The 27,628-nt window shown below is 38.7% G+C and overlaps 1 protein-coding gene across 3 annotated transcripts in view; it reads left to right on the top strand.

The window, feature by feature from the left end:
* hecw2b (HECT, C2 and WW domain containing E3 ubiquitin protein ligase 2b) overlaps nucleotides 1-27,083 on the top strand; it is a 63,584-nt gene extending 36,501 nt beyond the window's left edge. Inside the window, exons 6-30 of one of the 3 annotated variants that reach the window (XM_030154700.1) lie at nucleotides 652-794; nucleotides 4,202-4,302; nucleotides 5,037-5,947; nucleotides 7,148-7,289; nucleotides 8,511-8,675; nucleotides 9,058-9,159; nucleotides 12,544-12,694; nucleotides 13,333-13,436; nucleotides 13,545-13,675; nucleotides 14,008-14,193; nucleotides 14,291-14,443; nucleotides 16,376-16,478; nucleotides 16,557-16,653; nucleotides 16,750-16,833; nucleotides 17,573-17,682; nucleotides 19,114-19,234; nucleotides 19,323-19,436; nucleotides 19,609-19,761; nucleotides 19,840-19,938; nucleotides 20,043-20,172; nucleotides 21,303-21,449; nucleotides 21,536-21,650; nucleotides 24,147-24,232; nucleotides 24,344-24,456; nucleotides 25,103-27,083. In XM_030154700.1, the coding sequence (XP_030010560.1) occupies nucleotides 652-794; nucleotides 4,202-4,302; nucleotides 5,037-5,947; nucleotides 7,148-7,289; nucleotides 8,511-8,675; nucleotides 9,058-9,159; nucleotides 12,544-12,694; nucleotides 13,333-13,436; nucleotides 13,545-13,675; nucleotides 14,008-14,193; nucleotides 14,291-14,443; nucleotides 16,376-16,478; nucleotides 16,557-16,653; nucleotides 16,750-16,833; nucleotides 17,573-17,682; nucleotides 19,114-19,234; nucleotides 19,323-19,436; nucleotides 19,609-19,761; nucleotides 19,840-19,938; nucleotides 20,043-20,172; nucleotides 21,303-21,449; nucleotides 21,536-21,650; nucleotides 24,147-24,232; nucleotides 24,344-24,456; nucleotides 25,103-25,214 (3,873 nt within the window). In that variant the 3' untranslated portion in view covers nucleotides 25,215-27,083. Of the gene's footprint in view, nucleotides 1-651; nucleotides 795-4,201; nucleotides 4,303-5,033; nucleotides 5,948-7,147; nucleotides 7,290-8,510; nucleotides 8,676-9,057; nucleotides 9,160-12,543; nucleotides 12,695-13,332; nucleotides 13,437-13,544; nucleotides 13,676-14,007; nucleotides 14,194-14,290; nucleotides 14,444-16,375; nucleotides 16,479-16,556; nucleotides 16,654-16,749; nucleotides 16,834-17,572; nucleotides 17,683-19,113; nucleotides 19,235-19,322; nucleotides 19,437-19,608; nucleotides 19,762-19,839; nucleotides 19,939-20,042; nucleotides 20,173-21,302; nucleotides 21,450-21,535; nucleotides 21,651-24,146; nucleotides 24,233-24,343; nucleotides 24,457-25,102 lie in introns of all 3 variants that reach the window. The other 2 variants (XM_030154691.1, XM_030154707.1) reach the window with 2 other exon arrangements.
* The last annotated feature ends 545 nt before the right edge of the window (nucleotides 27,084-27,628 follow it).

Raw genomic sequence — 27,628 nt, 5'->3', positions numbered from 1 at the left:
GAAATTTTCTATTACAGCGTATTCCATTCACAAATTCTTAATTGGGCCTTTTTCTCAGTGGAACATTTCCCCATTCAGATGTAAAGTATATGCTGATATTATTCTGCTTGTTTGTTTTGTTTTCTTATAATCTGTTTCATTTATAAGGACAAAGGAGAATTATTTTTGTTTTGTTGCATATTCTAACTAAACTAAACTAAGTTTTATGAGGATTCTTTGGACATCTAAATAGTGCACACATGGCCCATGTTTGCAGTGATCTGAAGCAGAAACAAAGATCCTTTCTGGTTGAAATGGTTGAATCCAAAGAAAAGTCCGTTTCCTGGGTCGGAAGGCAAAACACACCATATCAGCAGATTATTGGATATGTGCAAATATTGAAAAGCCATCAGTGGAAAACTTTGAAAAAAACGTTTTTAATTGGAGTGTGTGTGGCTGCCTGTAAATGGGGAATATTACATTAATTTAGTTTTTCATTAACCATTTAAGAGGAATTTTGTCTTTTTGGGAATAAAGGTGAAAATTAGAATATTTTGTGTATGTAAATGTAGCCATATATTAAATTCAGAATATTGTCGTCTTCAGAATAATATTAACCTGTATGTAAACAGTCATCTATACATAATCTTTAACGTTCTCTGTTTCTTGCAGAAGTACACGTTTGTGGCTCTGATGACTGACGTGCTAGAAATTGAGGTGAAAGATAAGTTTGCCAAGAGCCGGCCAATCATCAAGCGATTTCTGGGTCAGCTGATTATCCCTGTGCAGAGACTTCTGGAGGGGCCGTCAGCTGAGTGAGTCCACAGACATATGCTGAATTAGATGCACATTTTGGAAAACAACTGCACGTTTCATACACTAAAAATGTATCCCAAGAAAAACACAGGAAGATGAAATTTAGATTGATTAGTTTATATGAGATTAAACCTTCACAAGTAAAATAAATGTAGCAAATATTTATATCTAATCTTACAAAAAACATAAGCACTCATTAAGCCACTAAATAAAAAGTTAGTATTAGAGATTATGTTATACTAGTGTGTTGACCCATGTGGATCTACAGGTTCTAGATGCAGTAGTTTTTATGCTGGGGAGAGCTGACTTTTGGGAAAAGATGTCTATATTTTATAAGTACTGATGTAGAAATTATTTTTTCTATATGGTCATTATTTCTGTGCAATATCAAAATATGCACCATAACTACCTCCTGTTTGTGCAGTAGCCCCCCCAGCTGCTACAATATTTCTGTTCTGTTTACACAAATTATACTGGTTATTCCGTTTTGCACTATTTTATTTTATTCTGCTGTTTACATTCTGTTTATCTATTTATTCCTTATTGCACTCATTTATTGCACTCATCTATTGCACTCATTTATTTTTAGCTTGTTTTTAAAGTTATATAGACCATATTTTAATTCTGTGGAGTCCGGAAGCCAAGCAACGGCATTTCGTTGCCAAAATCTCACTGCTGTGTTTTTTTGTGCAATGACAATAAAGGAAGTCTAAGTCTAAGTAAATCGTTCTTTAAAACTTAAAAGACAATTAATATATTAATATAGATATCTAGGGACTGACGTTAGGAAATGCATCGTTCCTGTTTTTAACTTCATTTCCCATCATACAGCGTGGCACTGCACTTCCCGTCAACCGTCATGGGCATAGCAGCATAATTTAAGGCTGTTGTATTCCAAAATTACTAATATCTCCTAAAATATTGGTCCTATCAACTTGCCATTTTTGCTAGTCTCTTCTTTGACTGTAAATGCATCGTTCCTGTTTTTAACTTCATTTCCCGTCATGCAAGGCTGTCGGGACCTTTCTACCTAAAATGGCAGATGGGGTAATGTTGACAATATATGAAAACATGTTGGATTTGTATAAATTAATACTTCAAGCCCCTCCTTGTTCGTTTAAGGGCTGCTGGACCATTCAGACAGCAAATGAGAAACCCCCCAGGCAAGACAGACAGACAGTTCCTCTGACCTTCACTTAACTGCAGTGACTCAACACAGTCCAGTCAATATCGGTCAATGCAGCCCAATCAGCTCATTGTTACAGCATTGGTTAGATATTGATCTACAAGTGAGGACATCATGTACTGCAGTGAACCATGATATATAGTGTGTGCAGTTTCCCACAGGTTGGTTAAAGCTAATTTAACAGTGTGCATGAAGAGTGCACCACACGTTTGAATAACATTTAAGTACATTAGAAACGCTGCTTCCTTATGCTGTCGTTCGTGTATAGAGATGAAATGTTAGTCTGCATGTGTTTACAGCGTAAAGGGACAAATAGCACTAAATTATTTTACTCAAGTATAAGTAGCAATGTAATAATATTGCTCTTGTAACTGTCTACTCAAATGAAATTCTAATTGTTGATTCCCACTGTTTATTGTCATGCACAGCACAAATTCTATCAGCTATGAGACAAAAATCAATGTAATATTAACCCTGTAGCTTAAGTCCAAAAAAAAAAACTCTTGGCTAACATTTGCTAAACCACCATTTTAATGCAAATGCAAAACATTAATAACCCTGTGAGCCACTGATTGTTCCCTCAGATAAATGTCAAATTGTGAAGATTTGGAAGTAGCGGTTTGGATAAGCAGCATTTTCCACATTTTTAATCAAACAGAGCTTACACTGAATTGAATTGAACTGAATTGAATAGAATACTTATTCTTTATTACCTCCGCCAAGGAGGTTATGTTTTTGCCAGGGTTTGTTTGTTTGTCTGTCTGTCTGTGTGTTTGTTTGTTTGTTTGTTTGTTTGTTTGTTTGTTTGTTTGTTTGTTTGTTTGTCTGTCCGTTAGTGTGCAACATAACTCAAAAAGTTATGGACAGATTTGGATGAAATTTTCAGGGTTTGTTGGAAATGGGATAAGGAAGAAATGATTAAATTTTGGTGGTGATCGGGGGTGGGGGGGCCCACGGGGGGGGCCACTGATCAGCCTTGGCGGAGGTCTGCGCTCTCCGAGTGCTTCTAGTTGTCACTGTAACGTGTGCAATGAAGTTGAAACGCCATCCAATAAGAAAAACAAGTTGAATTTAATGTGACTGAGGATGTTCTTCAGGTGTGATAACATATCAGTACATACATTCATATGTTTTTCTGTACTCACATCTTCTGGCCTGCAACACACACTTGTTATTTATTCTTTCAGAAAAGGACACACTGCTCTATGTCCATGTATCACGGTCAATCACACAGCATGTCTGTTTTCCTACACAGTGCCTCTTTTTTGTTGGTCTCGGTTTATAAATGACCATAACAACTGTCCTTCAAGAAAGGACTTTTTAAAAAAAAATATTTTCAGCAACTCTTTTTAAGCATTTATATATATTTGTGAAAAGTAAATCCAGTGACTAAAACATGTTCAGTAAGCTCAATATGTTCAGTTTAACCCATAAAGACCTGGTGCTTTTTTTAACCTTTCTTGAGGGATTTATCACCATTAATTCTAATATTATCATATATTCAAAAAATCATGTATTTTCCTGTTTTTAATTTACTGATCATGTAGATGTCCATAAAAGCTCAGATTAAAGGTGAGGGTTATTATATCAAAAATAGAGAAAACTGAAGAAAAAATGATGTTTGCCATAAAATATGTCATTAACTGAACATTTTTGTTCCTTTTTTTCATTACTTCAGCTGTTTTTGTTTATTTATTTTCTTTATTTTAGTCAGTTTTTTGCTTATTTTTCCACATTATCATTTTGTAGGTTTTTTAATTCATTTTTCTTCATTTTACTTACCATTTAACATAAACCCAGTGTCTCCATCCACTGTCATTGATCCAACTCCATGAGTTTTACTGATGAATCAATGTTGTAGAAGATGACGGTGTTTCCACGTTCACTACAGAGCATCTGAACATCCAAATGGGTCATATCTGATGACAATGAAAAGATAACAAACTATATTTTCCTCCAATTATTTTCATGATTGATAGAGTAAGTGGATCAACAGGTATTGAAAATTTTAGACCAATAAATGATTTTGGTCAACGGTGGATGTTTGGGTCCTTATGGGTTAAGAAGCTGAAAATGAAAGGGACAATGTGCTCCAGTTGGTGTTACCTTGACCCTCTCAAGTAAAAAATAAAACAAAAATAAAACTGAGTAAAATTATATATTTTTTAAATCCTACAACAGAAGAGTAACTGTAATTCATTATTTCCTTCTCGAATGCAGAGATCAGCCAGTCAGCTACAGCCTGTGTCGTCGCCTCCCTACTGACCATGTGAGTGGGCAGCTTCAGTTCAGAGTGGACATCACCTCCACTGGACACGAAGGTGTGTGTTTACCTTTTACTAACTTTCAAAGCAAGATGTTAGCAATGTAAAATTGTATATATAGGAATTGTTGCTCGTTTGTTCTGAAGTACAAGACGACCTTTGACCCAAGACCCAACATCTTCTATATAGAAACATCATGTGCTTAAAAAAGACAGAATAAAGATAGTCAGTAGGTGGGGCACACAAGATACAGAAAAAATGAATTCTAATTATATACAACTGTTATATTTGCTACTGTGTATACTTTAAATGCCTGTATCTTCATGGATCGTTATGATACTTTAGCCTCATCAGAAACTCTGCTTGGTACATATATCATGCACAAGCACAAATGATACCCCATTAAGTCAGTGAGGAAAATATAAATACTAAATAAACAAATTTATAGTGGGGGCAGCTGTGGCCCAGAGGGCTGGAGAGTCAGCTTGTGACCAAAGGGTCGCCAGTTCAATTCCATGGACTGGCAGAAAAAGCTGTTGGCTGATGTGCCCTTGAGCAAGGCACTTAACACCCCCCCCCCCCCATTTGCTCCCTGGGCACATGTTATGGCAAGCCTGCTGCTCCTAGTTTGCAGTGTGTGGTGTATTCCTGCATGTTCTAGAGATGGGTTAAAAGCAGAGGTTGAATTTCCATCAATAAAGGCTCTTAATCCTAATTTTGTTGATTTTAGGGGAAAAAAAAAAGATTTTTGGCAACCTTGCCTTTAATTTTTGCTTTGTTTCCCTCAGAAGCCTCTCCAGATGCTGTGGGAACAATATTAGATGGAGCCGTGAATGGGGATCCCGGTAGTCCTTCTGACGATGAAGATCTCCCTCACCACTCCTCATCCTCTCGTGTCACATGTGGAGCCTCTCCTACTGGTTCTGAAGAGGGCTCCCTGTTGGTGAACGGTGCCAGTTATTATGGCGATGAAAGTGTTTGGCGAGATTCTGGGCCAATGGGAGAAGTTGATCTGAGTCTCATGGCTGTGGGTGGCCACACCCATCGTCAGGTATCACTGAATGACTACTTGGATGCCATCGAAGCCCAGAGGAGCCCAGTGGAACGACCTCTAGCTGGGCCTTCGCCAAAGCTCCGCTCTAGCTTTCCAACGGACACAAGACTTAATGCGATGCTGCATATAGACTCAGATGAGGATGAGGAGACAGCAGGGCAACACAGGGACCAAACGCAAGAAGCAAAGACACAGCAGTCTACAAGATCAGATGTATCTCAACAAGAACATGAGACGGCAAAACAAGAGCAGCACGCTGGGGATGCATCTGGAGCTGGAGCCAGTGCAGAGGCAGGTTCCTCTGCTGGTGCTCAGCCTGAAGCTGCAGGATCTGAAGCTGCAGGATCTGAAGCTGCGAACGGCGCAGCTGGAATCCAATCTCAGACAGCACCATCAACTACTGCTGCTAGTGTTGGAGGAAGTGGAGACATTGCAGGAGCACCACATGAGGCTGCAAATGCCACTGGAGAAACCGTTACAGCTTCCAGTTTATCTCAGCCAGTGGGTGCTGAGGGAGGGGCTGCAGCTGCCAACAGCACAGAGGAGTCTAGTGGAGACTATATCAGCCAGGAGCAGAACAGAACCACCACAAACCTGGATGGAAATTGCAGTTCTGCTCTAACTTGTGGTCCACTTTCACCCATTCAGGTGAGAAACTGGAGGTTTAAGAACAACTGATTTAACCCTTTATAGACCACTCATAGAAATACTCTGAAATTCAACATTTCAATCTTAGTGTGTTATTGGAGGACATAACAAGACTTTATCACTTTTGTGAAATTTTTCAAAATGTTTTATTGTCATGTAGAAAATCAAGGTCAATGAAGTTACTGCATTTGGTTCCTTATCTATAAGGAGAAAAAAAATTCCAAGAATTATATAGAAAACATACAAGAAAAACACATCTGAGGTGACAGGAATATGTATTTTAGAACATTAGAACATGACTTTTAGAACATTAGACCAACATAAGTGCTGATCCAGACACCTGTCCACGTCCACATTCTCCCTTTGAACATCATTCTTTACATTAGTACCATTACTTCATGGTACCTAACAAAGCAGTACTCACTATTCATGCAGAGGTGGACCTTACAGACCCTGTAGACCACATTGGACCTGAGTTTGTTGACTCACTGTCCTCACTGGAACTGATGATGCCACTGTTTTGTAATGTGTGGAAATTACCAAAAATACTCACTTGCCCGATAAAGGGTTAAGCGGTTTGGGTCTGCCAATAGATGATCATGGTGTGAATTTTTTCCAGGGCTCATATTATTTATCTTATATTGCAAGTTTTCATGTAGTGGTTGAAGACTTAGTCCAGATAGAACAATAGATTTAATGGGAAAAGTGCAATCAGTCACATGATATAACTTTATGTGAACTAGTAAAAGATTTAAATGTCACAAGTTTTATAGAAATTTAACAAAACTGTGTCTTATGCAAATCAATCAAGACAATGTGGTTCATTAATACATACTAGTGTTTATTTCTAGACTTCTGGATCATACTTCACCAAAGTTATCCACACTATTGTGTTAAGACAAGATGGAGCTGATCGAAATCTTGTTGGAACCTGTAAAATGGCCAACCAAAGATGATACAAAACAGAACCACCAACTCCAAAGATGAATAGATGAAAACTGAATTTGAATATTTGATATGGAACCCCTTGCTCATAGGTTAAGACCAAAAGAGGATTGAGGTCAAGAGAAAAGTGAGAAATGTAAAATGTTTGCATATCAACAACATGACACAAGAATTGACTATGATTACAAAAAATACATTTTCTGAGGACAGAGCAAGTCAGAGCTTTAAAAATTAGTTTGGAAAAATATTTTGCAGGAGGTTGAGACGAGAAAAGAAATAGCTCCTAAGGCTGAGGAGGAAGGAGTGGAGTCTTCAAGCAGCGAAGCAAATGGGCCTGTTGGAGCAGCTAGTTCCAGCAGTACTGTGGCCGAGCAGGGAGGAGCAACTTCTGAAGCAGGTTGGTGGAAAATTACATCCACAATGTTTTCTATTCCTAACAGTATACTTAAATCATAATGATAACAACAGAAAATGATATATTAAATATAATTACATGCCTTTTGTTTTGTGGCAGTCCCTTTAGGAACCAAAAAGGTTCTTCAGAAAAAGTTTCTACATAGAACAGTTGAACATTTAAGAAATACTTTCAATGCTATTTAACACATTTCTACCTCAGTGAATGTAGTTAGTCGTAACATGTCATGGTTAGTTGTCATGATTAAACAAGAGGGTATGAATTAATGTGGACAAAGGGATTTTTAGTTATCACACTCTTAAAGGTGTTTGTGTGTTTTTTCAAAGTTAAATGTTGTGTGGCTTTAGACTTTCATACATTATCTTTGTATCTGGTTTATTGGACAAAACATTACTGTATAAATTAGAAAAGTCAAAAACTCCTTAAAATTGAGATGTGGATAATTTCAGGCATAACTGTAAAGAGTTGGTAGTAATGATTTCTTATCAATTCATATTATTAATTCTATTATTATTTTATTTGTCCCATCAAGTATTTCTGTGAATGGCCATGCCATAAAGGTTAAAATTCTGCAGATCTAAGTTTATATTAGGACCCTTAAATGATATAAATGATATACAAAAAATTATGTTTTAGTGAAACATTGTTGTGTGAAAACAATAATTCTTTTATGTACTGCACTGCCTAACCCTGGAGAGGGTTGCAGGGGTGCTGTAGCCTGTTCCAGGTACCAATGGGCAGATGGATGTGTTTATCATGGGGCTGAAATATACAGATGAACAAACATTCACTCTCATATTCACACCTACAGTGATTTAGATTCACCAGTTAGCCTACTGTTGTGTGTTAAACCAGTGCAAATAATTAGTAGAGACAACATTTTAGTCTCCAGTTTGCATACTGTATAGCAGTTCTGGGTAAGTTCTGATCAGCTGCTGGAACTGACTAAAGGCATTGTGGAAAAACAGTCTTCATAACACAGACCCTACTGTGGCAAATTAACTCCATGTGTATAAATCACAAAAGTATTTTGCTCAAATGGGTAAAAAAAAATCTAAATTTTTATTAACTGTGAGTACAACCACATGTAAAGAACAAAATTATCCTATAAAAAGAATATCCTGTAATAGAAAAACAACAAAAAAACAGGTACTTATGTAAATGCTGTCGCATCGACAGGTCTTAAAGTTGTCTTGTTTCCAGGAGCAAGAGGCAGCAGCAGGAATGGGCCGGAGGAGCAGGATGAGGAGGGAGGGGATGTGTGGAGGAGGAGGCGATCTCTGCAGGCGTCTGGAGGTGGGACCCAGAACCAGGACGTGTGCCGGGCCAGAGAGGGTCAGAGCGGGGCAGCGGTGGAGAGAGATGCAGGTGAAATGCATGTTAAGTTATGTGTTTTTACCGCCGTTTACAATGTGCGCTGTGAGAGACGTCCTGCAAAAGACAAATGTGCCTGTAAAACAAATGTGGCCTGGCGTTTCTCCAGGTCACAGGATTGACCAATCAGGGATTATGAAAGACCTCTGCTTTATCAAAAAAAAAAAACTACAGCTGCCAAAAAGTGGCTGGATTACAGAGGGAACAGTTTTGGTTATTTAACCTTTGGGTAATATTAGATAATCATTCATAACAGAGCTGTGCTTAAGGGGAGTTGGAGATGACAGAGCTCGAGGATCTGAGCTGCAAATTTTCAGACCGCACAGAGAGGCATTTCTGGTCCTGCTGTTTAAAGTGAGTGTGTGTGTGTTTGCAGGTGCCACAGCTCAGGTCAATGGACACCAGTCTGTTCGCTCGCTGCCATCTGTCCGCCACGACATCAGTCGTTACCAGAGAGTGGACGAGCCACTGCCACCTAGTGAGTCTGAGTGTGTTTACAAGTGTTTGACAATACTTTGAGGAATAAACTGTGCAAGAGTTGGAGGTCGTTTTACAAGATTAGAACTTGTTTTGGAAGTGAGGATCAGCATTAAATCTTTGTAAAATGATTGAGCTCAACCAAAACTCAAGCATGCGAACAGTGAATCTATTTCTAAAGACTCTATGTATGCACTTTATTCACTTTATTTTAGCATCTTGACAACTCACTGTTTTCTGCTTGGAGTTGGGAAGATTACAGATTACTAGGTACCCTGTTAAAAAAGCAGTAACTTGAAGTATTTTAGATCAGTGTGACTCATACTTTTTTTAACCAAACTTTTAAAAAACTTGAAACCACTTAATTATACATATATACTTATATGAATAATCAATCCACTGTACATGCTTTAAGTATATGTTCATAGAAAAGCGCTATATAAATGTAATCCATTATTATTATTATTATTATTATTATTATTATTATTATTATTATAACAGCACTCAACACCCACCTTCCAACATTTAGTAAAAGTTAATTTTTAAGTAAATTTTTCATGCTAGAACTAAAACAGTACTAAATTTTGAGCATACAAGTCTGATTGTGTTGATAATTAACCAGTCAAATTTTATTTATATAGCACCACATCATAACAGACAAAGTTCTCACATGACACTTTATATTTAAAGCTGGGCTGAACCTGAAGCCAATTCACAGACACCAACAGAATCCTCCAGGAGCAACACTTGGTGACAGTGGAAGGAAAAACTGCCTTTTAACAAGGGGAAATGGGGAAAAACACATGGATGCACAACAAACTGAACTATAACTGTAAAAAAAAAAAAAAGAATTGCTGTTGCTAGTATATCTACTAGTAACTAGTACAAACGCTGATAACTGTTAATACTACTACTCCAAATACAAGTACTTACAGTGGATGTACTACTACTGCACCTGTTAGTACAAATAATAGAAACCTCTACCATCTATGTAACTATATAATAAAGACTATCACAACTATATGGATAAATGAATAATGACGATGGAGGCAGGAGAGAAGCAAAACCATGGCAGCAGGTCCTGGGATGATCCAGGGAAAACCTGTGAGGTCATAAAACACAGACACTCCAGGGAAGAAGGAGAGTCAGTAACATGTATTTGCCAGGGTGTGAATAGAGGAGAAGAGGAGGAGTTGATAGCTTGATAGCTGAAGGCTATAGCTCCCAACTTTATGTCTGCAGTATTTTCACCTCTAGTGAGCAAGTATAATGTTAGAGCAGTGGTTCTTAACCTTGTTGGAGGTACTGAACCCCACCAGTTTCATATGCACATTCACCGAACCCTTCTTTATTAAAAAATAAAATGTGATTTTTTTTCAAATTCAAGACACAGGTATATGTTTTACTGGTGCACAAAATGAACCGTGCATTAACATCACTGTGTTCAAAGAACAAAACCAATACAGTGGATGAACTCACAAATTACATGCCTTTTCACAAAGACATGACCTTTTTTAATACAACCACACTGAAATGGTTTTAATTTTTAACCTTATGTATTCTAATAATGAACTTATTGTATTTATGCTATTTATCATTTTTAACATTTTAACACACACCCATCACCTAATTTCCATCAGGCTACAATAATAATGAATATTTACTGCAAATCAGTGTGACTGACGGCTTTAGCGTAATACGATTTCTCCATCCACGATGGTGCGTCGGTCGTCGCATGATTGTAACTGACCAGTGCGGTGACCGAAAAATGTAAACAAATGCTACACATGGCTGCCTCTGTGGTTAATAGGAAGTAGCAAAAGTCATAACAACGATGTGAAAAATACTCAAATAATTCGTCAGACGAGTGGAAGAGATTATAAACACTTCCGGATTATGTTGTAGTGCTATAAGCAACAACAATACACCGTATACACCAACAATACACATATATTGGATGTCAATCAGAGAAAGAGTCTCCGAAGCCGTTTGTTTACGTACACGGACCTAGCCCGACACACACCCGACTAATGAGTTGAGTGTGTGTCTTGACCTCCGCCGAACCCCTGAGACTGACTCACCGAACCCCTAGGGTTCGATCGAACCCAGGTTAAGAACCACTGTGTTAGAGTAATATTAGAATCCCTTTCTGATTAGAGAAAGAAAATACTGTTGAATTTCTTGCACTGAAAGATGTGCTTTGGTTCAGTCAGCAGGTCGCAGCCAGTCACAGCAGGTGCAGGTAGCTTAGAACAAAGGTTAATTTGATTGGCCGATGAGAGGTGATGCCAGTACAAAGCAGAGAGCCAATCAGAAGCAGTCCACACATGTACCACCAAATGAATGGAGCTTCTCTATACACAGAGAAACAGCTCATTATAAGTCATCCTACCTATCCTTTATGGCATTCCACTCTAATTTTTCCCAGTGGCTTTGCTGAGCCATAAATCTACTCAAAATCTGCCAAAAGAAGGCTGCCTCCTGCAGGATGTGAAGAGGCACAGACATTCAATGACTGAATTGAATATATTCAGATTAAGTCTGTCAAACGATTAAAAATTTTAATCAGATTATTCACAGGGTTGCTGTAGATTAATTTCGAATAATTACAATTAAACATCATTCATTTTTAATCTATATAAATTGTGTTTCATTTTGCATGAGCAAACAGACTCAAGAAAGAAGGGAATATATGCACTTAATGTGTTTATTAAAACACCTTCAATAGTTTCAACAAAACGTCAAACAACTGTTCCATCTTGGGGGTTTTTGTGCTCAAATTTCCCATCCAAGAGCTAACATGCTGTTTAGGGTCTTTCATCTTTATCAGTTGGTTCTGCTGCCTGTCACTAAGAGGTCAGTTGGTCATTTGTGCATGTGCGACAGTAACTCTACTTTGACAAACTGCCTGAAATGCATTGCCAGACATGTTCAGAGTCATTCTGTGCTGCAGATGGGTTAACTGTGTTAAAATTTTTAATCAAATGAATCATGATAATGGATTAATCTGCATTAAGGTGTTAATTTTGACAGCCCTACTTCAGATATAACCTAGTATCTGCAATTCCATTAGTTTTTACACACAGTAATTTCACTCAATGTTCAGTGTTACATTTATTTGAGTATTTCATTAAGTAACTGTTATTTGTAACTAGGTTTTTTTTTTCAGTTTTTTTTCCAAATATGAAGCTTTGGAATAATTTGGGGAAAAAATTTTCCACCAGTGCTGTTGTTGCTAATTAAACAAATAAATGTTATTTCATACTTGTCTCGAAATTGTCCTACTTCCCAGTGAGACATCAGAAGCACAAAACATGTTGTGCATTAACTCATCTACATAATCTTCTCTTTCCTAACCTTGTTAATGTGTGTTTGTAAAATCCAGACTGGGAGGCTCGCATTGACAGCCATGGTCGCATCTTCTACGTTGATCATGTGAACAGAACCACAACATGGCAGCGTCCCACTGCTCCCCCTGCCCCACAAACCCTGCAGAGGTCCAACTCCATTCAGCAGATGGAGCAGCTGAACCGCAGGTCCGAGCATACACCCATTTTACCCATTTGACAAATTAACATTGTGCGCTACTTGCCTTTGATTGCTACATATAGGTCAGGTCAAGTGGTGACACGGTTACATGTTTCCTGTTCAATGGGCTCTAACTTTGTACATGTATAACCTTTATCAATGTGTGTTACATATTTCAGAAGGTATTTGTAAATACTTAAAAATAGTAAGGATGATGACTGAATAGAATACAATTTTTGACAAAATACAGTATTTTAAAATGAGCTCGGTAACAGGGTTTCATCAAAATGTCACTGATTTTGACAAGGTGCTTAACATGCAGTTCCCACACGAAATTCACTTAAATTTGCATTTGATGTGTTAAAGAACATATTAAGCTACACTCATGTCAAAATTTAGGAAAATATATTTGAAACTTTTGGACGTATTGACACAGATTTAAAGTAACACGGTTTCAATTCTTGATCCTATTTTGATGTAAAGACCAATGTGTCTAGAAAACAAGTCAAATATCTTTAATGCAAGCATTTATTATACATCACAGTAAGAAGCTAACAAATGAGTGCATACAGAATAGGATAAGAGAAACATTAATTTTTCTCATGGATGTGTTCCCTTAACCTGACCCATACACACACCTTTCCAGGTATCAGAGTATACGCAGGACGATAACCAATGACAGCAGACCAGAGGACCAGCCAGCCAATGAGCTGCCACCAGATGAGACTGATATGCACCCCACTATCCCAGGTAGTCCTCTACCCACACGACATTATGGTCTGTAAAACACATTGTTGAACCTGGATTCATACTTTACCGGGCATTCTGTGTGTGTTGTATGTTGTGTGTGTGTTGCAGAGCTTCGGAGGGAGAACAGTGGGGCTCAGTCCAGTTCTAGTTCAAGGTCACGCCTCAGTCTGCTGCTTCAGTCGCCCAGTGCTAAGTTCTTAACCAGCCCCGACTTCTTCACTGTGCTGCATTCCAACCCTGTATGTCCTCTCTTTTCTTTTCTTCTCTTCTGTTTTCCTTTTCACCCCCTACTTACTGAGCTCTGCCTAGGATAGAGTATTTTGTTATATTTCTAAATCACATATAATATTATGCATTTCCCTCAGACCTTTCTTTATAACACCTGAGGAAAACTAAATATAAACTAAAAGTAGACAAACTGTAAAATCTTTGTGGCTCATTTCTAACGCTCTGGACCACACCCTCACTGACACATAGAAGATCAACAGTTAGATGATCTCTCCTCTGAATGGTAAATGGGTTTCCTCTCTCCTCTGCTTCTTTCGTCCTCCTCCTGCCGTCTGTCTCTCAGAGTGCCTACCGTATGTTCACCACCAACACATGTTTGAAGCATATGATCAGTAAGGTTCGTCGGGATGCTCACCACTTCGAGCGTTACCAGCACAACAGGGATCTGGTGGCTTTCCTCAATATGTTTGCCAACAAACAGCTGGAGCTACCCAGAGGCTGGGAAATGAAGCATGACCACACCGGGAAGGTAGGAACAACAACCAAATGTAACTCTGATGAACACAATCGTAAAAACATGTCTGTTTCAGAGTTGATACCCTATTGTTTCTTGTGTGTGCAAGCAGCCTTTTTTTGTGGACCACAACTGCCGCGCTACCACCTTCATCGACCCCCGGCTGCCTCTCCAGAGCACCCGACCCCCCAGCCTCCTGGCTCACCGGCAACATTTGACCCGTCAACGCAGCCACAGCGCTGGAGAGGTCAGCCCCAGACGATTGGTAAGACACACACCAGTCATCCATTCCTAATGTTTGCAAGAGATTATATTTGGGTAACCAGTTAATGTGCATTTCAATTAATTTACAACCTGGGATAGGCTCCAGCACCCCCATGACCTTCACGAGGACTAAGTGTTTCTGAAAATAAATGGCTGAGCAAATGTTTTCAATAACAAGATACATGAAATGAAGGTGTGATCTTAGGTAGATCCCTCGTTACTTCCATCAGCAATGATTGCTATGTGTGAATTTTTGAAGAAACTATCTGAGACGTAGACAAACATCTGGGAGATATTCGGCAGATTAAATGTGTGTGAAAGCTATCAGTCTTGCACTGTGAAATCTGTTTTATTTGGCCATGACAGTAGCAATGAGAGCCAATAAGAGTGCTCCTTTGATGTGATCTGCATCTGTTTTTAAAGTGCGCACAGGATTAGCTTTTATCCCCAAGATATAATATAGGGTGATACAGCAATTAGCATGTCTGCCTATCCCTATCTGTCATCACATTGTCTCTAAAGAATAGGAATTACTCTATATTTTTTTTAACTGAACTGCCTGTGGTTTGTCTAGTCAATATTTTTCCAGTAAAATCCTCCTTGAAAATACTTGAAACATTATTTAAGTCTTCTGCAATTTCTTTGGTGCAGCCATTCTGACCCCTGACAGGCAAAGAGGCATTAATTTGATTATTTAATTCCAAAGGGACGTGTCAGTGGGTTGGATGTATTAGGCAGCAGTCAACATTTAGTCCTTGAAATTAATGTGTTTTTGAAACAGCAAAAATACCAGGAGTAGGAATCTGAACAACTTTGACAAGTGAGACACTGTGATGTCCAAGTCACTGAGTCAGAGCATCTCCAGATCTTGTTGGACTTTCAAATGTACAGTGTGGGGAAGCAAAATCTACAATATTTTGAGGCACGGATTGAAAGACAGTGTATGACCAATTAGTTTATTGAAAGTCATGAGAACTTATTTGCCAAAAGAAAATGTACATAATAGAAAATGTTTTTATTCTATGTGTCCTCCTTCTTTCTCAATAACTGCCTTCACACGCTTCCTGAAACTTGCACAAGTGTTCCTCAAATATTGGGGTGACAACTTCTCCCATTCTTCTTTAATAGTATCTTCCAGACTTTCTGGTAATAGTTTTGCTCATAGTCATTCTCTTCTTTCCATTATAAACAGTCTTTATGGACACTCCAACTATTTCTGAAATCTCCTTTGGTGTGACGAGTGCATTCAGCAAATCACACACTCTTTGACGTTTGCTTTCCTGATTACTCATATGCGCAAAAGTTTCTGAAAAGGTATGGATAATAGTGTTAGGTATGATTATGACATCAATATATGTTTGGTTTCAAAACAATTGACGTAGTGCCTGCTGAGAAAAAACAACTAAATGTTCATTGTAAATTTTGCTTCCCCACCCTGTACAGTGGCTAGTACCTACCAAAAGTGGACCAAAGAACAACAACCATTGTTTAGGTCCCCTTTTACAACAAAAACAGCTCTGACCTGTGGCCTAGACTCCACCAGATCTCCGAAGGTGGGCTGTGGTATGTGGTCCAAGACATGAGCAGCAGACCCCTGAAGTCCTGGAAGTAGAAAGTTGGACCCTCATGGATCTGATTTATTTGTCCAATACCTCCCACAGATGCTCATTTGGCCTGAGTTTAGGCTAGTCCATTTTTTGTTGTTACTAACCACTCCAGACCAGGAACACCCAAAAAGACCTGCAGTTGTGGAGATGCTCTAACCCAGTCATCACCAAACCATGTGTGTTTTGGATAATCTGTCATTAGATTAATTTAGTAGATGTTTATTGTTCATATGTGACACCCTGTGTGAAAAGCACATCAAATTGCATTGATCTCCTCTTGAAGCAGAACAGAAAATTTAAAGTCATTCACCTCTTCCTCACTCTAGGGGGGTGATGACCCTCGTCATGCTGGCCCACCTGTCCTGCCTCGGCCCTCCAGCACCTTCACTTCTGCTACCAGAGGCCAGTGCCAGGACGTTGTGCCAGTGGGTCAGTATATGCAGAAACAAGCAAATACACAATCCTCCAGAGACGTTCAAACTGACTTTATGTCCATTCCTCCTGTAGCTTACAATGACAAGATTGTGGCATTTCTACGACAACCCAACATCTTTGAGATTTTGCAAGAGAGACAGCCCGATTTCAGCCGGAACCATTCGCTCAGGTACAAACACAGAAAAAATATTTGTCTTCATTAAGGGAACGGATAGATGTATCTTGCTTTGCTGCAGTTTTCAGTTTAATGTTGCTATGACAACAGGGAGAAGGTGCAGCTGATCCGCACAGATGGAGTGTCAGGATTGGCCAGGCTTTCAGGGGATGCCGACCTTGTCATGCTTCTTAGGTGAGACTTTTCCCGTCATTGTTTTTCCACTGAATATTTGTACCCAACCTTCCTTGATGTCATTCCTATTTTATTTCTTCTTCTATTCCTGGTACATTTCGTAGCCTCTTAAACCCCCAGCCGGTTCCACAAATCCATCTGTGTTGCCATGGTAATGCTACATAATGCTTGTAGCAATATACATGTTACACATTCATGTAACCAAAAGATCATCAGCTAAAAGTATAGCAAAACCAATTTCCAGACTAGAACACTATCCAAACAATAAACACCTAAATAGGCAAATATCGAAAATAAGCTAACAGTCTGAGACCACCTTATGGCTGGAATAATTTCGTAAAACAAAAGACCAATGCGACAAACTTTACACTGCTAAGCTAACACTAAGCAGATCCTACAGCACAAGTATTGTATCTCTACTGCTGAAACTCACTGAGCAAGACCAAAAAGACCATTATGAAGTGGGGGTCGTGTATTTTGTCTTACCTTTGCTGTTTTCTTATGATAACTTAGTTTTATATGAATGAAAATTCTGCTACTGGCTAAATCATTGTTTTGTGTTACACTGAAATAATTGCAACTCCTAAAAAATGACCCAGTGTTTAACAGGTTGTTTATCCTGATCTAATTTCCTTGTTCCAATGCCTTACTGAAGGACATTTTTTATTTAAATAATCCTCTATTAATCATATATATAGCATATATAATTTAATTTCTTCTCTTTCTTTTTTGTCTGCAGTTTGTTTGAAGATGAAGTGATGTCCTACGTGCCTCCTCATGCCTTACTTCACCCCAGCTACTGTCAGTCGCCACGGGGATCACCTGTCTCCTCCCCGCAAAACTCTCCTGGTAAGGGGCCATATAGGGCAGGGGTTAACACTGTAGTGAAGGTCTTTTATTGTGTTTCATAAAGATTACACCTGTGTTTGTAAGGATTAGCTGTGGCAGGAGGTAGTGTATTTTCAGAGTGTACTACCCTTTTTTGTGGATGTGTTGTCTCAGGGATACTTAATGGAATTTCTAAGCTGCTCGAAAGTTAACTATGATTTAAGGACAAAATTACAGAATTTGATGGGACCTGACAAAACACATTTTTAGCTGTGATTCAACACCATAATTCAGGACCAGAAGGGACAGTGTCCTGAGGATGGTTTCAGATAGCTGTCTTCACATTTTGTCTCTTCCTTTCTCTGGTCATCCACCATAAGTACAGTGATTTTGCTGATATTGAGGTTCGGTGTGCCGTATGTTCGATATGAAAAATACTCTCTATTTTGTCTTAGTTCAGTTTTTATAAGAATTTTCACCTTAGTTCTGATTTTACTGTTAAATATTCCTGAGAAAGTCAAGTCTGTAGCTTAGGCTTGACTTATGTTGAAACAGCTGAAACATGATCTCAGTTGTTACAGATGGAGGATTTATTCATTCGAAGGTATGGTTTAGAGACTCTGTGTCAACTACCAATCCAGAGAAACTGAAATTCTTAAACAATAACTTGGTAATGATCACAGTCTTCAGACTTCCCTGTCTTAATTATATAAAAAAAAAAACTGCAAAGCATAAATCAATTAATTCAGTAACATAATAATTACTACTATTTGTTATTTTAACATGAATGTATTTAATGTGTTGATATTAGGGCTGCACGATAATGGAAAAACTGACATTGTGATTTTTTTTAATGCTGCAATATATATTGCGATATGAAAAAAGTACTCAGGAGGATATAATAGTTGTTTGGTGATGACGTAAATGGTCAAACAAATTAGTTGTGTTACCTCTCGTGGCAACACGTGCAAGGCACTATCGACACATTATCATCCTTGTTGTAGCTGAAATAATTCCAGATAACTGATATTGCTTTTCTTTTTGGCACCAAGCCTTCGTTTTCAGTGATTTTCTCTTATTCGCTGCTCATTTTTCAGTGTTGTTACCAGTGACTCACTCCATGTGCAGAGACGTGGTGTGTTTTGTCAAACCTATTAAGAATGATTGTGATTGGTGGATCGCTGCACGCAGTGTGTGTCAGGTACCCAGGTTGAAATTAGATGAGAACACGTTGAGTTCATTTACCTCCTACACTGCAGGATCTGTGATGTGACTATTGCGCACACACACATCACGATGATGATGCTCAAACGACATATTGTGCAGCTCTAATTGATATTTTAGATCATATCACAAATTAAACTTGCCACAAATAAACCATACCTCGTGGCTTTATATATTATGACTCTGAACAGACATAGATATAGACCAGTTGAGTTTCTCTGCTCTCAGGCACCCAGAGAGCTAATGCCAGAGCTCCAGCTCCATACAAGAGAGATTTTGAGGCCAAATTGCGCAACTTCTACAGGAAGCTGGAGACGAAAGGCTACGGTCAAGGTCCAGGAAAGCTAAAGTAGGTGGACTCTTTGAGATAAAGATGAACGCTCCTTGTTTGTGTCCGTGTATCTGTCTCTGTAAGCCAGCTGTTTTCTTTGTCTCAGATTGATCATCCGTCGTGACCATCTGCTGGAAGATGCCTTCAACCAGATCATGTGCTATTCCCGAAAAGACCTGCAGCGCAGCAAGCTCTATGTCAGCTTTGTTGGGGAGGAGGGGTGAGTATCTTTTAAGAAGAAAAACAAGAGTCAGATCAATGGTTGCCATTAGATACGAAAGGGCTTTGTGTTTATATGGTAAAAAAAAGGTTATGAGAAATATGGAAAAGAAGAGAAGAGCAGGAATGTTTGAGAGGTAGGAACAGGGTGATATACTGTGTTTATGATGTAGGTTGGACTACAGCGGGCCCTCCAGAGAGTTCTTCTTCCTGGTGTCCAGAGAGCTCTTCAACCCTTATTATGGTCTGTTTGAATACTCTGCCAATGACACCTACACTGTCCAGATCAGCCCCATGTCCGCCTTCGTTGACAATCATCACGAGTGGTGAGATTCACTCTATATTCACACAGACAGATGATTGTGTTCAGCAGGATCACGGTAATGTCTGGTTTTCCTGTTCAGGTTCCGTTTCAGTGGTCGTATTTTAGGCTTGGCCCTAATCCATCAGTACCTGCTGGATGCCTTCTTCACTAGACCCTTCTATAAAGGCCTACTGCGCATGTAATGTTCACATACTTATTTTTCATGTATTTGTGTCTAATAAAAAAGTAACTCTATTTACTAATGGAATATACATGCTGAATGGTTCTTTTTTCATCCTTTAGTCCATGTGACCTGAGTGACCTGGAGTATCTGGATGAGGAGTTTCATCAGTCTCTCCAGTGGATGAAAGACAACGACATTGAAGACATGCTGGACCTCACCTTCACTGTCAATGAAGAAGTCTTTGGACAGGTGAGCTCCAAGTAGAGGCCAACCAGAAGTGAATTCCAGTTATACTGATAGATTCAAGCAGCAAAAAGCCCATTAATCAGCTGGTATCATAGTCAAAATTGATATAGAAAAACTATTATACAAGTATGAGTTATCTTTATTAGAAACCAGATATCTGTTGAACTAACATCTAACTCAAACTAACTAATGGAAAGAGTTTGCTGTTTAGAAGCATAGCATTAACATCAGCACCAACCTCTACCAAATTCAGCCAGATTTATTAATCAGTATCTCACACAGACCAGAGTTTAACCAACGTTTAATATTCAAAGACTCAAAACATACAGGTAAGAGGCCAAGGATGTTTAATAGAAAAGTCACAGGGTGCCACACATTGTATTCTGCTGTGTTGTGTCCTTCTGGTTTGGTGGTATAGTTTTTTTTTATGAGGATGATCTCGATGTGTGTTAGTACCAGATTTTTTGATTAGATTTTGCTGGTTGTTAAACCATATATTTACCTCTTAGCCATCCTTCTGTGTGTCTGTCCAACCATGTGTTTGTTCATTAGTGTCAATGAGCTTAATCTTCACCAAACCGTCTGATCTCCTTTATGTTCAGTATTTAGGTGCAACTTGGGAAGCTCTTGGACAATTTCTTTGGGCATTGACTGTGATGTTCATTTTCAAGTGAAAATTGGGGTTAATGCATCACAATTTGGACACTAATATTGCCTTACATTTTTCAGGTCTTTCAGGGCCACTGGGGCAAATATGAGATGCTAGCATAGATGAGGTGAGGGGAAAGTAATACTGGCAGGGCAGCAGGGAACAACAGGGGTATAGGTGCCAGGCAGCACTCATTGATTAAAGGGTTAGACCCCAGCACATATTTGTTCAAGAATTGGTCTTCTAAATTTTGCCAGACATTACAATAGGTAAGACAGACAAAGAACGACAAAGAGAAGAAGAAAATATGGCAACAAAGAGAGAGATCATGCTCCTCAAACAAAGCAAGAGGCAGCTTCCACAGTTTCTACCATTAAAAGGAATGAAAACCTTATTAACTTCCTCTGCAGGGAAAACCTGTGACGTGAGAAGAAAGTAATCAATTCAACTTTTTGTATGTATGATTTTTTTTCTGCTTCTATAGATAACTGAGAGGGAGTTAAAGCCTGGTGGAGCCAACATCCCAGTGTCAGAAAAGAACAAGAAGGAATACATCGAACGGATGGTGAAATGGAGGATAGAGAGAGGAGTGGTACAGCAGACGGAAAGCCTGGTCCGGGGCTTCTATGAGGTAAAAATGTGTCTTCATGCTCTTTTGATATTTTGTAGCTATCATAACACCATGCCTATAATGTTACACTATGGATGTGTTTACAGGTGGTGGATGCCAGGCTGGTGTCAGTGTTTGATGCCAGGGAGTTGGAACTTGTGATTGCTGGCACTGCTGAGATCGACTTATCAGACTGGAGGAACAACACAGAGTACAGAGGAGGTAGGAAAGGAAAGGAAAGGAAAGGAAAGGAAAGGAAAGGAAAGGAAAGGAAAGGAAAGGAAAGGAAAGGAAAGGAAAGGAAAGGAAAGGAAAGGAAAGGAAAGGAAAGGAAAGGAAAGGAAAGGAAAGGAAAGGATCGAATCTCTAACATGTACATACAAATGATCCTATCTTTGTGAATCTATATCATTTGAAATCAGTATACTGCCATGGCCCATTCCTCTATATATGGAAATACTTGCCTAGATCTGTGAACCTAGTGAATTTCTGATTTGCGGCAGGGTTTCTGTGGGTCATTAAAAAGCATTAAAAGTCATTAAATATATTTTGTGAAAATTAAGGCCTAAAATGGCATTAAAAAGCATTAAATGTCCAGAGGAATTAAAAATGTAATACACTTGATGGGGAAAAAAAAGCATTCTTATTCACAATTTATTTTGATTATATCAACATTTAATCATTTTTAATGGAAGTATAGTGTGATGATTGACTTTACTTGGCTATTGTTTATGACGGACACACAAAGTCACAACACCAGATGCTTGGATTGCAACGTGCTGTGAGTGTGCTCATCCCATGGCAAAAGAGCGGAGGGAGGATTAGCAAATGTCGGAAAAATGGGAAAATGCAAGTTTCAGCAGAAGTGATTGAATGAGGAACTATTCAGAACCTGGTTAAAGCCTGTTGACGTTAAATGGTCATAAAACTATATATAAAACTGTATCTGCAGTTTGACATTGGCATTAAATTTGTTTAAAGTGGCATTGAAAAGGGCATTAAAAAGCCTTATATCAGATTTGCTGATACCTGCACAAACCCTGACCTGTATCTGTAGATACAATCGACATACATCTCAGAGTCTACCTGCTCTTGATCCCACCTACCATGGAGCTCTGAGGTTCATCACCAGTCTCAGACCATCATTTTGAGCTTTATGCTCATGTCAGTTGATCGTCTTTATTCTTCCACAGGCTTAAGCTTTGGCATTTGCTCATACAGTTTGGTCGGAGCTCATTAAGAATTCTTTTCAGCTCCCTCTGCATGGAACCTTTGGCAAAATTACCTGAAACCGAAGAAGCTGGTCTTTTTACACCAGGGGTCTCAAACTCAACTTACCTGGGGGCCGCTGGAGGTAGAGTCTGGGTCAGGCTGGGCCACATTAAGTATTCCACAAAAAAAGGGTTTCTTTAATTTACTCGCTGCTAGTAACATGCACTTTTTGATGAACTCACCTTCTTTGAGTGGCTTTTCAGCCCTTGCATTCATCTCACTCACCACGTAGTTAGCTTTGACTGTTGCTTCGTTCTCTTTGCTTGCTTTCTTGAATAAATCTTGTTGCCTCAATAGACATTTTTTCAGATTGGCGACCTGGTTCTTTCTCTCATTTCCCTGGTATTTTTTACACTTCTCAGCATGTCTAGTTGAGTAATGACATCAGACGTTGTATTTCTTAAACACCGCAACTTTCTCTGTGCATATGAGACATGTAGAGGTGCTCCCTTTCTCTTCACGGCACGTTTTGAGAGAGACACGACTGGAACTGGGTGATGGCATATATTTTCCATCCACTTGGTGTCACCCCGAAATATGTTTCAACTAAGTGACTAACATTCATAGTTCCCCAGGTACTTCACTTGACAACTGTTGACAAGAAATGCTGCCGGAAGCTGTCAGGAGACTATCTATGGTAGCTCATAAATGAATAAAAGGGTGGCAAGACTCAGCAAAAAGATGCATTTGAGAACTACGTGCAGGCCACACTAACACTAAACTTTGATGTCAGGTAGGGGGCCACAAAATATCATCCCCAGTGGGCCGCATTTGGCCCCTAGGCCACGAGTTTGAGACCCCTGCTTTAGACTCTTTTAAGAGGTTTTTTTAGTGACAAGGAGGCTGAAACTGCTGCGCTTGACTGTGGAATTTTTTTTTGCACAATCTGACTCCTGGTTATTTTTATTTATTAATTAGGTATCAGTTGTATGTTTTGTAAATTACTAATTTTATATGTGATATATGATTATAACTTACTTGAAATTTGTGCTGCTGACTGTCTCAGCCAAGATATTTTGCAAAAGAGATTTTAAATCTCAGTGAAAAGAATCAAAAGATTGTGCATCATGGAGTGATATGACATGATGCAAAAAAGAATAGCAAACTAGACTAAATAGGACAAGGACCACTGGATACAGATAGCCATTAAATGAGAAAAGTCAAGACATCCAGATATTATTAGAGGTATAAGAGGTATAATTTGATGTTTGCAGTTGCCTTTTTTAAATTAATGAACAATGTGCAGTCAGAATAACTTTAATGAATCCAGATTTTGTGTGATTTGTGTGCGCACTGTTTGCAAATGAGGCCCTTATCATATTATCTTATCCCAAATGTGACTGATGAACATGATATCACTATGAAATTTGGTGGCAAAACAAAATTATTACACTGTGGGGTCAAGCTTTTGTAGATGGTGACGTTATATTACTGTGTTATCTGTAGGTTACCATGACAACCACCTAGTGATCAGGTGGTTCTGGGCAGCTGTGGAGAGGTTCAACAATGAACAGAGACTTCGCCTGCTGCAGGTACGTCTGTGTTTGAGTATTAATGTGCTTGAAAAGACTTATCTCCTCGGATTTATTGTCACCATCCCTTACTTTTTCATTTCCTCATCTTCCTTCTTCTTCTCTCTTCAGTTTGTGACTGGGACTTCCAGTATTCCATATGAGGGCTTTGCATCTCTTCGAGGGAGCAATGGACCCCGGAGGTTTTGTGTAGAGAAATGGGGCAAAATCTCATCTCTGCCCAGGTAAATAAACAAAGCAGTATAGTACAGTGCCGCAGGCGCATGCACTTGTAAGTAAGACAAGTCTGGATGTAATTATTATTAACAGGGTTCCTTCAGCATTGTGTGCACTAAATAGTGAGTTTAGAACCATACATGTAATGTGAAACAGGACTGCAGGAGCTAAGTGGTCTTTCATTAAATGATCTTTTCACTGTTGTTTTATGATGAATATTTCCAAAATGCAGTTGGTGGAATGATGAATAAAAGCAGAAGTACTGCATGTTGAGCAATAGGATGAATTAGGAATATTTGTCTGGCCTGTCAAGGTCAGGCTCAGAAGTGTTTTTCTACATCGCCAGCAGGAGGCCACACACCAAGGAGAAACCCTTGCATATGGGGATTATTTACAAAATAGCTCAAACATGCACAAAACAAACATGCTAGTCGAGAATCAACACAAAATTACAATTTCCAGAAAACGGAAGAGCACCAGTAAGTACCTAACAGATTTACACCCAACTCTTTATGTCCAGCTGAACAACAGGCCCCAGAAGCTTGAAATGAACACAATAAAATGTAAACAAAAAAAGAGGGAAACACTTTCAGTAGCTGGAGACATTGAGTTATTTTTGATTGTAATAATCTTCTGCATGATTTTTTTTTCCAGAGCTCACACTTGTTTCAACCGGCTAGACCTGCCACCATACCCATCATTCTCATTACTGTATGAGAAGATGCTGACTGCTGTTGAGGAAACCAGCACATTTGGGCTGGAATGAGACCCAACTATTACCAACCCTTATACTGTTCAAAAAGGATCATCACAATCAGAGAAGGACTCAAAAATCTGGATACAAGTTCAACTTATGCTTTTGTGTTTAACTTATAAGTTTTGCCTCAAACAGTTTTTTTTCTCTTGCACCTATGTTTGCACCTACTTAGTAATAAATGCTTTCACTTGTGCAAGTCATCGATGAAGACCTGCATCGCCTTTGGGACCAGAATCACAGCAACCAGGATGTTCTCAGCTGAAAAGCAGATGTTTTCCACTTCGATACCAGGACACGACTGTGAGCATATAAAAGAAGAAGCAGCCACTGCCTTCACTCTGTATCCTAAACCCATTCAGCTACAAAACTGCGACGGCTGAGCCGACGTGTGAGATTCAGCCTCTTCTTCTCTAGTTTGGACGGACCTTTAAGATCACAAGGCTCGTCCAGAACTTTGAGCATCAGTGTCGCTGTAATTGTGACACAGTATCTCCTTGTGGCCTGTTGTACTAACTGCATTTCTAAAAGCCTTTTGAGCACCACCTGAAGTAACTTTTCAAGTTTGTGGAATTTTACAGTGAACAGCTAATTTTGGAGTCCAATCTAAAGCTTTGGTATTGTTGTTACGGTATTTTCTTCAACAAAAAAAGAAACAAATAGATTTTCTAATAATGTGGAAGTGAGATGTGATTTGAATGTAACTAATTTTAGAATCTAGATTGTGTGGGAGGTAATTTTTCTACCAGAGCTGGGTCAATTGAGAAATAGAAAATATAATTTTTAGCTTCAGAATTGGATTCTTCTTACTTAAAATGGCTGTTTTTGTGCATTATGTATATTACATATTATATGTACCATATCTAATATATTGTTTGCCTAAATATAGCTTTGACCCAGCTCTGTTTTCTAAAGTTTTCTTGACTCTAATCTACTCTCAAGAGGTATAAATGAAATATGTCTATTGAGATATACAGAGCAGATTTAAGATTCCCACACATCCAGATTAAAACTCAAGAGTTCAGTTATTGCAACTTTGACTATATCTACTGTCATATAGAAGTGTGTTCATCTTCTTTTGCAATTTTCATCAAGACGGTGATCAGTTCCCAAAATGTCAGGCTAATAAAACATGTCATCTTGGTAAACATATGTCTTCTCCTTGCAGGGATGGGTGATATGGAGCAAAATGTTATCATGATAAAGCAGTCTTTTTAAATGACTATGTAAACTCTTACATGGAGTGTTGTAAGTGAATTGATTTGCACTCTGTTACTGATTGAATCTTTTGTATCTGCTAAATATTATTGTTTAGGCTGATTTCATCAGGCTCTGAGCAGACACCATAAACATAAAACCACATTGTCCTTACAATATTAAAGCATGACCATTTTGTACAATCCCCCATTTTCACCAAGCTTGTAGTAAATCTTTTCTGTACTTAGGTACTCGTTACCGTCCTCTTTACTTACATTCCCCTGCACTATGAATGTAAACACGCCTTGAACTGCCACATGTATCTACAGATGTACACACACAGGACTAACAAAACACATCTGAATGCCCCATTATGGCAAAATCCAGACCAAAAATGACAATTAAGGTCATAAAGACATAGTTGTGCTGTATCTTAAACACTGAATTCTTTAAATTCAGGGCCTTCAGCCACTGTATTATTTGTTTCCTTTAACCCACAAGGCAAACTGTCACTAACACTTCTAAATTAAATGAAAAACTTAACTTTAAAGCTTCACTGATATCCTTCTGACTTCCCTCACTACACTGCACTGCCCTTGTCTGTAAAACCAGAATGTACCAAAGTTTTCAGCCCAAATTGGCTGCCACTCTTTCTGTATCCCTCTGCTGTAATAAAAGTTTCATTGGAAAAAATGTCTCTTCTATCATTTTCCCACTCTTCTCACTACCATATGAGTTAGCAGGTTTGTGTGAGACTGCAGTGTTTTAATTCTTGAACCTCACTTTGTTCCACATATTGCAACTCTATCTCAGATTTACACGCATTAAACAGAATTTTACATCTAAATGTATCTCAAATTTTAAGCACTTTTTTTTTTTTTTTAAATTTCTGATAAAAACAATTGTGGATTGCTTTGATTATTTTACCTTCTTGTGTCTTCATCATTTGGATTCAGATTACTCTTCATGACATCTCATTCATTTCATTTTGAGCAGCAGGAGGAGAATGCACTAAGTCTTTTCCAATGTCTAACTTTGTTCATAATGAACAGTAGAGGGCAGTAGTGCGCCAAAGTCAACCTAAAGCAAGCAGATGACGTCACGCAGTGGCAGTCCTTAGTGCATTCTCCTCCTGCTGCCCAAAATTAAATCCCATTCACACAGAAGAACCATTACACATTTAGGAAGCTTATGGAGAAAGAATCAGAAAGTGCTCCTGGTTAATATAC

Source organism: Sphaeramia orbicularis, chromosome 2 (genome assembly GCF_902148855.1).
Source record: "Sphaeramia orbicularis chromosome 2, fSphaOr1.1, whole genome shotgun sequence".
In the NCBI taxonomy this organism is placed as follows: Eukaryota; Metazoa; Chordata; class Actinopteri; order Kurtiformes; family Apogonidae; genus Sphaeramia; species Sphaeramia orbicularis.
The sequence above is the reverse complement of the archived record's forward strand: the minus strand, read 5'-3'. Positions and strand labels throughout refer to the sequence as shown.